The sequence below is a fragment of the Eptesicus fuscus genome, chromosome 18 (genome assembly GCF_027574615.1).
Source record: "Eptesicus fuscus isolate TK198812 chromosome 18, DD_ASM_mEF_20220401, whole genome shotgun sequence".
NCBI classification, from domain to species: Eukaryota; Metazoa; Chordata; class Mammalia; order Chiroptera; family Vespertilionidae; genus Eptesicus; species Eptesicus fuscus.
The window spans coordinates 6,718,661-6,734,328 of record NC_072490.1 but is presented as its reverse complement, the minus strand read 5'-3'; the positions used below and the strand labels follow the sequence as shown (position 1 = coordinate 6,734,328).

Below are 15,668 nucleotides of genomic sequence, written 5' to 3'. Positions count from 1 at the left end.
GAGTTTTGGGTTCCTTTAACACAATCAACTTCTCGTTCTGAGCACTTTCCACTATTTTGTTACTTGCAGTTAAAGTTCTGTTTGCTTCATGTGAAACTCAAGAGAATCAACCAATTACAATTATGAAAAAGTCAACAAACTGGCTAGCAGCCAAAAGCAAAACTTTTCTAATTTAATGAAATAAACAGTTAAGAATAGAACAGGAGGTTCGGGGGAAGTGGGGAGATCTATTTACAATAGCAACAAGAATGAATACCTAAAATAACTAATAGAACAGAACAATGTACATAAAAGAAAAACTTGAATAAAGGAGGTGCCATATTATGGCACAGTAAGATTCAAAATTAACAACTGTTTCCTAAATTTGTGAATTTAAACCCAACTTTGGCCACAATCCCGTTGGATTGCTTTCTAGAAGCTGACAAAATATATAGTACTAGAGGCCCGGTGCGTGGGGTCCCTTGGCCTGGCTGCAATCCGGGACCTCTCGGGGGTTATCTGAGAGCTGGTTTCAGCCTGATCCCCGCAGGCCAGGCCGAGGGACCCCACCGGTACACGAATCGGTGTACCAGCCCTTAGTATGCATATAAGATCTTTGGTTAATCTCTCCCCACCCTCCCCTCTCCCTGCTTCCCTCTGAGATTCATCAGTCTGTTCCATGTTTCCATGCCTGTGAGTTGAGCGTCTGCCCCCTAGTGGTCAGTGCACATAATAGCTACCAGTCAAATGGTCGAATGGTCACTTAGACTTTTATATATATAGATAGATAGACTTTTAAGTAACCCCTAAATTTTTCCTAACTTGGAAAGAATATATGTCTATTATAGAAAAGATAATTTTGTGTGTGTGTGTGTGTGTAATACCCAATTATTTTAAAAAATGAGAGCATATTCTTTAAAGATCTTAAGAGGTATTATAAAGCTAAATCTACCAAAATTACAATGAAGTACCACAACAGGAATATATAAAAAAAATCAATGGAATAAAACAAAATCTGGAAACATTTTTTCTATTATAAGTTTTTTATTTTGATGTAAACATGGTGTTTCAGATCAATGAGGGCATGATAATTATTAAATAATAAATTATCCAGGAACATCTAGTGACTATACTGGGAAAAATTATATATCCTTTTTCCAAATCTTAAACTAAAATGAATTTTCATGTGGACTTAAGGTTGAAATAGAATAATTTACTCATAAAAATACATTTAAAAAGACAGGTGAATATTTACATAGACTACTTTGAGAAGGCTCTGCTAACATGACAAGAAATACAGTAATCTTTACAAAGGAAAAGAGCAATGCTGATCTGACTAAATACAAGTCAAAACCTTTTGCATGTACACAAATGTTCACCGCAACATTCTTCACAAGTGCAAACAGCTCAAATGTCCATCAACTGACAAAGGATAAACAAAATGTGGCATATGCATGCAATGGAATATTTTTCAGCCATAAAAGGAGTGAAGTACTGGCACATATTATAATGTGAATAAATCTTAGAAACATGGTAAGTGAAACAGGCCAGTTATAAAATGGCTCATATTTTATGGTTCTATTTATTCTAAATGTCCAGAATATGTAAATCCACAGAGACTGGAAGTAGATTAGTGGTTGCCATGAGCTTGGAAGAGAGGAAAATGGGGTGACTATTAACGGGTACGGGGTTTCTTTGTGGGCTGATGAAAATGTTCTGGAACTGGGTGATCAATGCACAACTTTATGAATATATTAAAAATCATTGAGTTGTATACTTTAACAGGGTGACTTTATAATATGTGAATTGTATCTCAATAAAGCTGTTACTTTTAAAAAAATGCTTTCTGAAAGAAGAGTCTGAGCAAGGTTAAAGGGTAAACATCTAACTGGGAAAACAATGAAATAAATACACAAGACAAAAGTTTACTCTTGACATACAATGATTCCTTACAACATAGTAACATGTCAAACTCTCCCACAGAAAGAGGAATAAAGATCCTGAAGAGGAGACTTTTTTTTTTTTTAAATGGCCAATGAACATAAACAGTCATGACATGAAAAGGGTCAGAGTTGTATACTTAAAGACAACAAGGATGTTGTCTTAACTCAGTCCTTTGGGTACAAGTAACTGTAGCTGAAATCTACTCAAGCCTGCTTAAATTGAGAAAAGAAAAATTTTAACATAAGGATACAAGATATCTAACAGCCCAGGGGCAGGAAATACAGTTATGACTCACAAAAGACATTTAAAAATAAAATCATGACACTTCTCTGCTGAAGCCTTCCAAAGGCTTTTTCCCCACTACATTTAAAGTTCAAATTCCTCACATGCTTCCTGCACCTTCACACTCTCCTCAAACTAACTCCCCCCCCCCCCCCCCAGCTTCTTTCATGGTAGTCACACCAAACTCCTGTTCCTCAACACATCGAGCTTTCTTCTTCCCTCCCTTCCCATCTACTGTTCCCTAAGCCGAGAAGATTCCCCCTCTCCAATCCCCACAGGCACTCTTCTCCAGCTTATATCTTGTCTGGCTCACCTGAACCCTCTGGTCTTAGCAGAAAGGTCACCTCCTCTCAAAGGCATTCCCTGATCTCCACCCTCTATCACTTACCCTACTGACTTCTCTAACAGTTCTTACCACAATCCATATTTATCTTTTTTGTGACATCTTCTTCATTCTAATGTTGCAAGAGATCAAGAAACTTGTCTGCCTGGTTCCTCCCACCACTCATTATAGTGTCTGGCATAGAAGGCATTTAATAAATATTTTTTGCATGAATCAGATATTAGAAAACCATCAGGAACCAAGTTGGCTTCAATGTCAATTTCAGTCTCTCTCAATCTCTTTCTCTGGGGCTTTATGACCCCTTATCTGCTTTTCTCCACACATTTCCTTTAACAGAGACTATGTAGCATGTAAATCTTAATTTTCAGATTTCTCGAGATTATCTGATTGGTCCAGTGGGGAAGGGTCAGGTCCTCATTTCAGGCAGAAAGTAATTCTTAGCAAACAAGCCTGGGCCACGTCTTCAAAGGTATCTACCACAGATGCGTGATTAAAAACGGCAAAGAATTAGAAGTATCTTAATCGGATAAATTTTGGCACATCCATAAAACAGAATACTATTTAATCATTAAAAATGTTGACGCAGATCTAGAATGAATGACATGGGAAGACAGCCATGCTATATTTAAGTGAAATGTGTGTGGCCTAACACAGCCGTGTATAATAATCATTACTGTAAAAATGTTTCAGAATATTAAATATATATTTAAAAAATACATATACAAGTTTAGAAAAACATACACATAAAAAACTATCCCAAGCAATGGAATAATGGTGACTGTCACTCACGCCTTTTTTTATATGGTATTAACGTTTTACAATAGGCATATATTACTTAGTTTTTTGAATTTATAATTTAATTTTTATCTAATTCTTGCCTATACTCAGAATATGAAATACTGAAAGACTGTAATGAAAAATCACATATATTGTCTGTGTAATACTCCCCACACCAGTCTTACTCCCTAGGAGTAACTAATTTCAACTCTTGGTTTCTTCTGGATAGTTACTGCATTTCTTGAAATATTGTGTTTATTCTACAGCTTTCTGGCTTATCCACTTTAGATTCACCTATTTACTCAGGCTATGGTAGATTAGGATGTAACTAACTCTGAATCTACCCCCAATAACTCCTCCCTCTCCTCTTCTGATATAGATATATCGCTATTTTTGGTTGAATAAATAATCAGTGCTCCACTGTTTGACTTGGTAATTGCTATCTGCTGACTAGCTAAGTACTATATTATGAATACATTTCCTTCCTCGGAGAGCTTTTTCTTTTCCCTAGAGTTCTATCTTTCTTTCTTCAATGGTTTCCTCTACTTTAACTTCAATTTTCTTTAATTGCTGCATCATATTAGATATTACAGCAAGAATCCACCCCATCCCCCTTTCCCAGGCTTGCCCCTCAGCACCCTCCACCTTGCACTCAGTCTGGGCTGGCTGCCCTCTCGGTCTGCTGGCACAGCCTCATCTTCAGTGCCTCCCTTTACTGCTTTTCTGGGCTACAGCCATTGTTTCCTGAATTCCAATGTCTCCCTTCTGTTTACTCCCACCCTCTCCAGAGATCCCTTTCATGCCTCAAATCTCTCTGACTTCTGCCAGCTGCAGAAAGTTCTTTGTTTTTAAGGGCTAATAGATTGGACCCACTTGGATAATCCAGGATAACCCTCTTATTTTAAGGTCTATAACCTTAATTATATCTGAAAAGTCCTTTTTATCAAGTAACACAACATATTCACAGGTTCCAGGGATTAGGGCATGGCATTTTGGTGGTGAGGCATTCTGCCTACTACAGTAACGAAACACTTTTTTTTATGTGAAAACAAATGTGGGTATATTATGGAATAAGTACAAAATTCACAATACTTTTAAGAAAAGAAGGGAGATTTTGAAAGCATTTCCGGTTCACAAAGGGGAGACTCTGGGCCAGTGGTCGGCAAACTCATCAGTCAACAGAGCCAAATATCAACAGGACAACGATTGAAATTTCTTTTGAGAGCCAAATTTTTGAAACTTAAACTTCTTCTAACGCCACTTCTTCAAAATAGACTCGCCCAGGCCGTGGTATTTTGTGGAAGAACCACACTCAAGGGGCCGAAGAGCAGCATGTGGCTCGAGAGCCGCAGTTTGCCGACCACGGCTCTGGGCTCTTTTCCCAGGCTCCCCTGAGGTGTGTGTGCATTAACTCATCTCCCCTTGGGCACCTCACACACATCTTAATCATGGCATGTTCCAAACCCAGCTCTTGAGAGTCATCCCCAAAATAGCTTTTCCTGTAGTCTTCCTCATTGATGGAGTTCATGGTGACTCCATTTTTCCACTTGCTCAGGCGCAAAAACCTTGGTGCCATCCTTACTTTAATTTCAAGCACTTCTCACGAGCCTGGTGGGCCACTATCACCCAGCATCTGGCCTCCCCACTCTGCCCTGTGCCCCCGAAGTCTGTTCTGAACACAGAAGCCAGGCCAATCTTATAAAACACATGCATATCCTGTATATTCCTCTGCTCAAAACCCCCAATACGTCCCATCGCACTCTAGACCTCACTAGGCCCTGGTGCTCTACATGGTCTGGTCTGCAGTTACCGCTCTGATTTCATCTCCTGCTCCTCTTCCCCTCACTCACTCCCTGCCAGCCACAAAGGCATCTTCATTCCACCTCAGGACCTTTGCATTTGATATTCTCACTGGAATGCCCGCTCTTCCCTGGCTATCTCATTTCCTCATTTCTTTTGGATCCCAGCCTCTCAGCAAGGCATTCTCTGGCCACTGCAACTAAAATGTCACTTCATCTTCTGCTGCTTATCACTATCTAACCTTTAAAACTTATTTTATCTCAGCCTTTTATTATGAAAAAGTTAAAACACGAAAGTCGAAAGAATTACACAGCAAACATTCATATACCTGCCACATATATCTAGTCTACAATTAACATTTTCTATAGTTGCTTTACTTCATAGCCATCTATTCATTTGATCCATGTTATTTTTCAATGCCTTTCAAGGTAAGTTGCACATCATCAACAACACTTCCCCCTAAATACTTCAGCATGTATATCGTTAACTAGAGTTCATTATTTATTCATGGCTCCTTTTTTTTAAAGATAAACTTTACTTAGAGTGAAATGTACAGATCTGAGTGTACATAGGTACTTCTGACAAATGAATATACCTGTGTAATACAAACACCTAAGAGACATTGAACATTGCACCACCCTAGCAAGTTGCCTCATCCTCGTCCCTAACCTCTACACCCCAACTCCCAATCTAGATCTGATGTTTTCTCCATAGATTAGCTTTGCCTGTTCTATAATATCCTGTCAATGGAATCACACAGCTCTTTTATATAAGTCTACTTCTAGCTATCAAGCTAACTCAGGCTAAATTTGGCCAAGAAAAACTGGCTAAATACAATAATTCTCACATCTGTTTTTCCCGCTCAATCTTGTGGACCATGCCTCTCTGCTTGAACCTGTATTTTAGAGTGCTAATTTTAAAAAGCATTCTGAAAAGCAGTCTTGCCTGACTTTTCCTACTCAGTGGTTAGTAAAAAAATGCCCTTGGGCCAAACCCTGTTTAGTAAACAAGGTTTTACTGGAACACAGTCACACCTATGCATTTAGGTATTTTCTTTTTTTAAAATATATTTTATTGATTTTTACAGAGAGGAAGAGAGAGGGATAGAGAGCTAGAAACATCGATGAGAAACATCGATCAGCTGCCTCCTGCACGCCCCCTACTGGGGATGTGCCCGCAACCAAGGTACATGCCCTTGACCGGGAATCGAACCCGGGACCCTTCAGTCCACAGGCCGACGCTCTATCCACGGAGCCACACCAGCCAGGGCTATTTAGGTATTTTCTATGCGTGGGTTCACATTCTAACGGCAGAGGTCTGGTTATGACGCAGAATGGCCTCCAAAGTGTAAAATCTTTATTATCTAGCCCTTTGGAGAAATTTTGCAGACCCCTGTTCTAAACTGACATCGCAGGTGTTTTTTGTTTTTGTTTGTTTAAGTATATTTTTATTAATTTCAGAGAGGAAAGTGGAGGGAGAGAGAGATAGAAACATCAATGATGATAGATAATCATTGACTGGCCGCCTCCTGCACACCCCAAACTGGGAATCAAGCCCGAAGCCCAGGCATGTGCCCTTGACTGGAATTGAACCTGGGACCCTTCAGTCCGCAGGCCAACGCTTTATCCACTGAGCCAAACCAGCCAGGGCGTAACTCTTCAACTCTGTAATGGTTTTCAACCAGTGGCAATTTTGCCTTCCAGGGGTCATTTGAAAATGTTTAGAATCATTTTTGGTTGTCACAACCGGGAAGGCGCTAACATCTAGTGGGAAGAAGCCAGGAAGATGCAAGACTTACAAAGCATAGGACAACAACTACCCCACCTAAAGAATTATCCCGCCCAAGATAAAGTGTCAGTAACACTCAAGGTGAAAATCCCTGGTCTAGGATTGTATGTCACACTGTCCATAGTTTTCTTTGAAGAGTGGAGGACAATTATCATTTATACTTTTGCACTGTTTGTGGGTTTTTGCAGTGAACATGCTCTAGTTTCAAAAACACTCCCATAAACAAAAGTTCTCCCTCATGTTGAGATAAAATCAATCTCTGTGGCTTTTCACATTGGTTCTAGACCTTGGGGGAAAAATTCTGAAAGCAGCTAACAGAGACTCACTGAATCTTCTGTTCAGCAGACTAGTCTTAGTTCTTTTGAGCGCTCTTCATAGGAAATAGTTTAAAGTCACTTTATTAATCTGATTGCCGTATCTCAAACTCTAATTCTGTACTCTGATCAGCGAGAGTGGAATTATCACCTCTCTCATTCTACATGCAATAGCTCATATTCAGCTTATTAAAACACTCAGTTTTTCCACACACACTGCAGATTTATATTTGCCCATTTTATACTTTTATATTGCCTTTAAGTCTAAACACAAGAAACGGAGTGGCCTGATTAGCTCTCCTTACTACCCTAAGGAGTGTACCATTCTAGTGTCTGGAATACTGTTACCATTTTGAGTTACATTATACTCAGAAGCAGACATTCTCCCCACCTGGTCTGCATGCTGGGTTACTTCAATTCTGGCAACGATTCACTTAAAAATCACCTAACAGCCCTGGCCGTGGTCCCAGACACAAAAAGATGTCCGGTTTGGTTCCCCAGGAGGGCACATACCTAAGATGTGGGTTGATCCCTGGTGGGATGGGGCATGTACTGGAGGCAACCCATCAGTTTTTCTCTCACATCGATATTTCCCCCCCCCCCCTTTCTCTAAAATCAATAAAAATATATCCTTGGGTAAGGATTAAAAAAGTGTTTTTAAATCACCTTACAGGATAAGCTATTTTAGATCTTTATTCATTTCACTCAATTCAACATCTACTGAATGCTTGGCTACTGTACTCATCAATGAGATCAATAAAACAAAGAAGTGAACTGTCCAGAGGACTTTATGGCTTACAGCAACTTGCTGGGGTTACCTTACTGAAGGATCACTCATTGATTTCAACCTACATTTCATGCTGTTTCATAAAGAAAGTCTGGGTGTTCCTTATTCCTCTACTCTCTCCATTCTTTGCCAACTAAGTGCTCAGAAATGTTTAATGAATTGCAAACGAAGTGCTCAGCAATGTTGAATGAATAAGTGCACCATATCCTCACTACTACATAAGACATACCTGCAGCAAACACCTGTAGTAAGGCTTTACTCCCTGCATCGCTGAAAAGAGCTAACAGTAACTCTCAAACGTACCCATAAAACAAAAGTAGGTTCACGAAGGCAGAAAGCACACACGGAAGGATAAGATAACTCTTTACCCCTTGGCTAACAGATTATAGAAACAGAAACGAAAATTCAAGGATGCACAGTGGAGATGAAGAAATGGGGAAGGCGAAATTAAATTCCCAAACAGTAAAAAATCCTATTTCCCCCACTAACACCAGCACACTGTTTCCACCTCATCAGGCAAAAAGCTCCTGCATAAAAGGCCGCAGGGGGCTCTCACGTGCACAAGCCCCCCCGCAGAGATCCCGTAGAGCGGTCTGTGCCCCGCCACGCCCCCGCACAGGCCCACTCGCGCCGCGGCCGCCAGCCAGCGGGGAAGCGCCCGGGGGCCTCCGCTCCGACGCGGCTCGGGCGGAGCGCTTAGGGACGGGGGAGGCTGGTGGGCGGAGAACGAGCGTCTCCCGACCTCGCAAGCCCGATCCCCTGAGAGAGCGGGGGATCGGCAACCCCGGGCTCCGAGCGGAGCACCAGAGGGTCCCGGGACAGGGCCCAGGAAGCCTGGGTGGGCCGCCCCCAGCCCCCCGCCCCCTCCAGAAGCCGTTAGCGCCGCGGCCCCACCCCTCGCGCCCCGCCGCGCCCCGTCCCACTCGCCCCAAGCCGCTACCCCGGCCGATCGCGGCCCGAGGCATCTGCTCGCTGGAGGTGGGCCCGGCTGGCAGCCACGTCCGAGAGGTCGAGGAGCCGGGCTCCCGTACCTGCACTTTCCTCCGCCCGGCCGTGTTCTGCCGGTGATGGGCCGCCATCTTGCATGTTGACACTCCTACGTCACTTCCGGAAGTGGCTCCGTCCAGGCGGAAGTCGCGCCTCTTCCCCTTGGGCCGAGCGCTGGCCGCGAGGCGAGGGTTAGGCGGTGTGTCGCCGCGGCCGGTGGCCCCGTGGGGAGGTGGGAGTACCGGAAAGTTGTCGCGTGAGTGACGTGCTGGAGAGAGCTAGTTTCCGGGCCGAGGGAGCAATCCAGTCCAGTTCCGTGAGCCTCTCCCCTGGCTTGTTCCCTCCCCAGGGCCATCTCCAGAGGCCCAAGCGGCACGAGGGAAGCGCGGAAAGAATTAACAATGCCGGACACGGGCGGCTTGGACAGAAACCCTCCCCCCAAGTTTCCCTAGGCAGCCAAGGGAACCCGCAGATTTGCCATGACACCCCATGAACTGGCTTCAAAGGAGGAGACTGCAAAGGAGGCGGCCCCCATCTTCAGGAGGAGCCAAGTATTTGTTTAACTACGAGGTAAAAGGATAGTAGGAAGGTGAAAAAATTCACACTGCCTAAACGTGTTCTCCGGGACGACTTCGTAAGTTGGCAGACGCTGAAGGAGTTGGGCTCGCTCTAGAACCTGGTTTAAATCACCTCATCCTGAGAGGCCCTTGTGGGTGAAGGTTTGACTTGGAGTGTTCCTGACACGTGTAGGTGCCCAGGACACGCAGACTCTGGTGAAAGGGAATCCTTGGGAACCACACTGCCCCACACAGCAGCCACGAGGCACGTGTGGCCAGCGCGCACTTGAAACATGGCCAGCTCAGATTGGGATATGTAACTAAAATGCCCCCCAAATTTCAGAAACTTAGTACAAAGAAAAGGATGCAAAGTATCTCAAGAATTTTCATCCTGGTTACATGTGGAAATGATAATGTTTTGGATATATTGGGTTAAATAAAATAAAGATCATCATTTTTTCCTTTTTATAACGTGGCTATTAGTATATTTAAAGTTTCATATGTATTCACTTTTTAAAAAAATATATTTTATTTGTTTTTCACAGAGAGGAAGGGAGAGGAATAGAGAGCTAGAAACATCGATGAGAGAGAAACATTGACCAGCTGCCTCCTGCACGCCCCCCACCGGGGATGTGTCCGCAACCAATGTACATGCCCTTGACCGAAATCGAACCTGGGACCCTCCAGTCCGCAGACCGACGCTCTATCCACTGAGCCAAACCGGTTTCGGTCACTTTTGTTTTTTGTATAGTGCTACGATAGATATAACGCTTAGGAAAGTTCTTGTCTAGACAAATGTCTTTTTAAATTAATAAATAAATGCAAATTAGAAGAGTAGAAACGAATGGCAGAAAGCCTCGTAAGCAAAACTGGCAGTGATAACTTGTAGGTAAATTACCTGTACTGCATTTTATTACAGACACATTTATTTATTCATTTATTCAAATATTATTTAGCACCTATTTAGTATCAGGCACTGTATTAGGTGCAGGAATCAGTGTTAAGTGCACATAGTCATAGAACTTAGAATCCTGGGTAAGACAGGAATTAAACATATAAATGGATATGGAGGTAATTACAGTGAAGAAAGATGGTTATAAGACAAGAAATGATCCCTGAGTCAAGATCTGAGGATGGCATTAACTAGGCAAGGAGAGGGAACAGTCTGAGCAAAGATCTTGTGGCAGGAGGGAGCTTGGAACATTCCAGGAATTAGGGACCAAGGTTTAGAGTACAGAGAACAAGAGGAAGGAGTGTATACAGAGGCCATACCTAGCAGGATCTTTTATATCAGTGGGAAGCTATTGAAAAGCTTTAAGCAGGGAAGGGACATAATCTGCATTTTAAAAGATTATTTGAAAAATACCTATTGGCTACCCATGATGTGCCAGGCACCAAGTTACTCAGGACAATATGAAATGGATTGTTGGGTGGTTGTGCTCCCACTTGGGACCTGAAGAACATTAAAGTTGTGAAGTCCGTTTAATGGGCAGAATGTCCAGCAGTATGTCTTGAAGTTCACGTTGCCTGAAAGGAGAAATGGCCTTTGGAAGTAATTCAAGGTCAAAGACTAATTGGCCAGTTAGTCAAGGACATGGAAAGAATAAGATTGGAGAACTGGTGATAAGGCATACTCAGGAAGGGATGTTCTGGACCTTGCAGAATAAATCTGAAGAACAATATGGATGACATGAACCACTGTGTGGATGAAGCTCAGCCCCTATCTCAGGCTCAGTGGTTGCTCAGTGGAATTATGAAAAAAAATGGCAATGATAGACAGGATTGAGCTATGCTTGGGATCACCAAGCCATTGCTGAATGTTGAGGTTGCCAGCAGCAGTGACCAATCCTGAGCTGGTGATATACCCCATGCTCCAGGAGGATCAGCCAACCACTTGGAGGCAAGTTGATTCCATTGGCCCTTTCAGTCATTGAGGGAATAGTTATTTGTCCTCTCTGAAACACATTTATTGTAGATTGAGATTTGCTTTTCCTGCTTGCTGTGCTTCTGTCAGCACCACCATCTGGGGACTTACATGTGCCGCGCCAGCACAATCAAGGGTTCGGCGAGCCTGGGGGAGGGCGGTGAAGGATGAAGAAAAAGACAGACGAGAATAAGCTGGGTCTGGGTGGATCTTCTGTGCCTGGCTGAGGCCACAGAACAGATCCAGACTGCAAAGCTAATGCTTTATTTTTTTATTTTTATTTTTTTTAAATCGAGCCTGGAACCCTTAAGTCTACAGGCCAAAGCTCTATCTACTGAGCCAAGCCAGCTAGGGCTTCAAGAATTCCTTTTTTTAAAAAATATATTTTATTGATTTTTTACAGAGAAGAAGGGAGAGAGATAGTTAGAAACATCGATGAGAGAGAAACATCGATTAGCTGCCTCCTGCACATCCCCCACTGGGGATGTGCCCGCAACATGCCCTTGACCGGAATTGAACCCGGGACCCTTCAGTCCGCAGGCTGACGCTCTATCCACTGAGCCAAACCGGTTTCAGCAAAGCTGATGCTTTATTTATAGTCTGAGGCAAACAAGGTAATTTACAATGTTCTTGTAAGTTTCACTTGTTTTGGCAGCACTTGCTGCCCCTCCCACAGCCCATTAGCTACCCAGGAAAGATCTAGGGAGCAGTCACACAAGATCACGCTTAATTATGCTTAGAGGACTGTGCCCTCCAAGCTGGGACTTGTTTGCGACTTTGTCAGCAGGTCAGTCCGAGGCTTAACCCTATAACCGCTCCCTACACTTACAGAATGCTTCATAGCCTGTTGTTGTGTCTGACGCCATAATGCTTCTGACCAAGAAACTCACTCTGTAATGAAAGAAGCAGTACAATGGGCTAATGTCCACAGAATTCATTGGTCTAATTGTATATTCTGTCACCAAGAAGTACCCGGTCTTATTGAAGCCTTAGTTATGGTGCCTTCTGGGAGATAACCCTATTTAATGTGACTTTTAGGATGCAGTATATGCTTTGAACTAGTGTCCAATATTTGGCACTCTTTCTTCCTGTTCCTATATTGCTCTTTAACCACCCCCAAAACTTAGTGGTTTAAAACAACTACAAAATATACTTTGCTTGCAAATCTGTAATTTGTGCAGGGCTCAGTGGGGACAGCTTAGCTGTGTTCTACTTCTCCCTTGATTCAGTTGGGGCAGCTGAAAATTGGGGGACTGAAATCATCTAATGGACCACTCATCCTTCACTGTCTGGTGACTGATGCTGAATCTGCACCATGACACCTACTCATGGCCTTTACAGAGTGCTGTTAGGTTCCTTACAACATAGTAGCTGGGTTCCAAGGGCAGGCACCCCAAAAAAGAGAAATTCGAGTGGACACTAATTACTGCCTTTTCTAAACTACCAGTGAAAGTTCTGCAGCATCACTTCAAACTACATTTAGTTCATTAGGACTTATTAAAGGTGGTTATATCTAAGCAGATTTTTTTTTTTTTATGGTAGAAGTGTCAAAAGAATTTGTGGATATGTTTTTAAAACCACCACAGTTCCATAAGCAAAATTTGATGGATTTAGGAACAAAGAAATATACCTAGTGACCCCCATGTAGAGTTTTTTTTAAAAACTGCCATTCTTTGAGACTCTGGCCTTACTGGTTTAGATGTTAATTTCAATGAAGAAAGATGGGTATAAGACAGATAATGATCCTTGAGTCAAGATCTGAGGAGTTAACTAGGCAAGGAGAGGGAACGGTCTGAGCAAAGATCTTGTGGCAGGAGGAAATGTGGAACATTTATATTCTAAAGAAAGGAATTCTTCAAACGAAGGCTGAACAGTGGTTCCATTGATTTGGAGCTGAGTCTGCTATCTATTTTGTATGTCTTGTGTCACTGGATAGTCAAGATAAGGAGACGAACAAGGTTATGGTATTGGTGGGAGTGATTAACCCTGATAACCAAGCGGAAATAGGTCTGCTGGTATACATAAACACTCAGATTCCTTAGAAATCAGACCCTCAGATTCCTTAGAAATGAAGGTATTAGTTGAAGGTAAAGGGAACACAGATTGGCTGGTAAAGCAAGGCAGTAAATAATGGAGGTAAAATCCTCATGATCAGGGAAAGATAGGAGAGCTGTCATCGCTATTTGTATTTCCTTTATTAATGTACTTGAGGCCTGATGCACGAAATTCACGCATGGGGCTAGGCCCTCGCAGCTGCGGTGGCTTGCCTCGGCCTTGAAGCCCTGGCTTTGTCCGGAAGGACATCTGGAAGGTCGTGCAGCTGTCTGGTCTAATTAGCATATTTTGCTTTTATTATTATAGATCATGTATATTTTTATATGTTTTAACCTTTATTTTCTTCCTTTACCTTTTACTTCACTATTGTTTGTGGGGTGTGCTATTGTTGGTAAATTTCGTTATTTAGTCCATAAGTTACAGAGGAATGGATATCACCGTGAGGTTCTAAACTTAGAAATGGATGGATGGATGTGGTAACTGATGAAACATTGGATTGACTTCCTCAGAGGGTGACAGTGAGTACACCTTTGATTATGAAGGATAGTTGCAGTATTCTAAGTGACAATTTTTTTTGACATATAAACATTGAAAGCAGTGGTTATATTGGTGTTGGGCAGCTAAAGGGATGACTTCTTTGACATTTTTGTGGTTTTATTTACTGCTGTTCATCATTTGAATTCTCTTTCTGTGTTGGAGGAATTCCCCGCTATGTATCTTGGTGGTGGTGAGCACTGCTTACAGAAAATGAAAAAGGCAGTTACTCACTTCTTTTTTTCTAGCCTTCTTACAGCAAGAATGCGTGCATGTGACCTCAGCTTGGTTAATCAAATGACATCTCAACTGTAACTTTATGAGAAACTCTGAGTCAGCACCATTCAGCCAAACTGATCCCAAATTCCTGATCTACAGGAACTGTATGAGATAATAGATGTTTACTGTTTGAAGTGTCCTAATGGTAGGGTAATTTATATGCTGCAATAGAGAACTAATACATCCTCCCTTCTCCACAAGGTGGGGAAATGTCAGAGTACCTTCACAACTCTACGAAGGTATTTTCACCATCAGCCTCATCAAACTCCATTTAATTCTTTGTCTTCTCTTGTGTAACTGCCAGGAGGCTTATCCTGTTGAAATTCCTCTTGGCATTTCCTGCATAGAAAGATTGGCATCGCTATTCAAAATGTAAGAAGGCTTGACACCTATTATATTGTTCTCAGATTTTGAGAACTCTGCTTAATGGCAACATGAAAACTTGACATCCTGCCAAAAAAAGAAATGCACACACATATTAAATAAAAATGCAGTAAAATTTAAAAGTAAATATGAAGCCCGACCAATGTGGCTCAGGGGTTGAGCATCCATCTATGAACCAGAGGTCATGGTTTGATTCCCGGTCAGGGCACATGCCTGGGTTTGGGCTCGATCCCCGGTGTGGGGCAGTAGGCAGCCGATTAATAATTCTCTCTCTCCCTCTCCCCTTTCCCCTCCCTTCCCCCCTCCCACTTTCCCTTTCCCTCCCCCTCCCCCTCCCCCTCCCCTTCCCCTCTCCCCCTTCCTCTCCCTCTTCCCCTTCTGCTCTGAAATCAATAAAAATATATTTTTGAAAAATAAAAGCAAATATGAATTCTCGAGGGCTTCTGCTTCCAAATAAACCAGGCTTGTTCTTGTTAAATCTTGCTCTGGAGGTTGGTCCTTCCCTCTGCCAGTTACTTGAGCAAATAATTAACTTAGGTTTCTTTATCTGTAAAGTGGAATAAAAACATTACCTATCTCAAGGTAAATGAAACAATCTTAGCACAGTACCTGGTATGTGGGAAATCTATATACTTTAGGTATTATTTTTAATCATCACCTTGTTCAGGAAACATTGCTAGTGTCATAATTTCCTAGAGTAGGTTGTCTCATAAGTTTTATGTAATATAGGCTTCATCACTTTTTAAAGTTTTCAAACCAGCTTGAAATGTCATGTCTTTGGGTCTTGCCTTCTCCCTTTTTCTCAATATCCTGGAAAAAGATTTGTGATCAGGCCTTTTTACAGATTGTCCTCATGCTTTAAATACATGTTTTCTGGCTCCACGATCAGTCTGCTTAGTGAACAAAGGGAAGGTAACCAGGTATGTCCTTGCAG

General features: G+C 42.3%; 1 protein-coding gene across 1 annotated transcript in view; it reads right to left on the bottom strand.

The window, feature by feature from the left end:
• WDR48 (WD repeat domain 48) overlaps positions 1-9,132 on the bottom strand; it is a 33,152-nt gene extending 24,020 nt beyond the window's left edge. The window contains exon 1 of the mRNA XM_008154803.3: positions 9,046-9,132. Within this exon, the coding sequence (XP_008153025.1) occupies positions 9,046-9,093 (48 nt within the window). The 5' untranslated portion in view covers positions 9,094-9,132. The remainder of the gene's footprint in view (positions 1-9,045) is intronic.
• Positions 9,133-15,668: the final 6,536 nt, after the last annotated feature.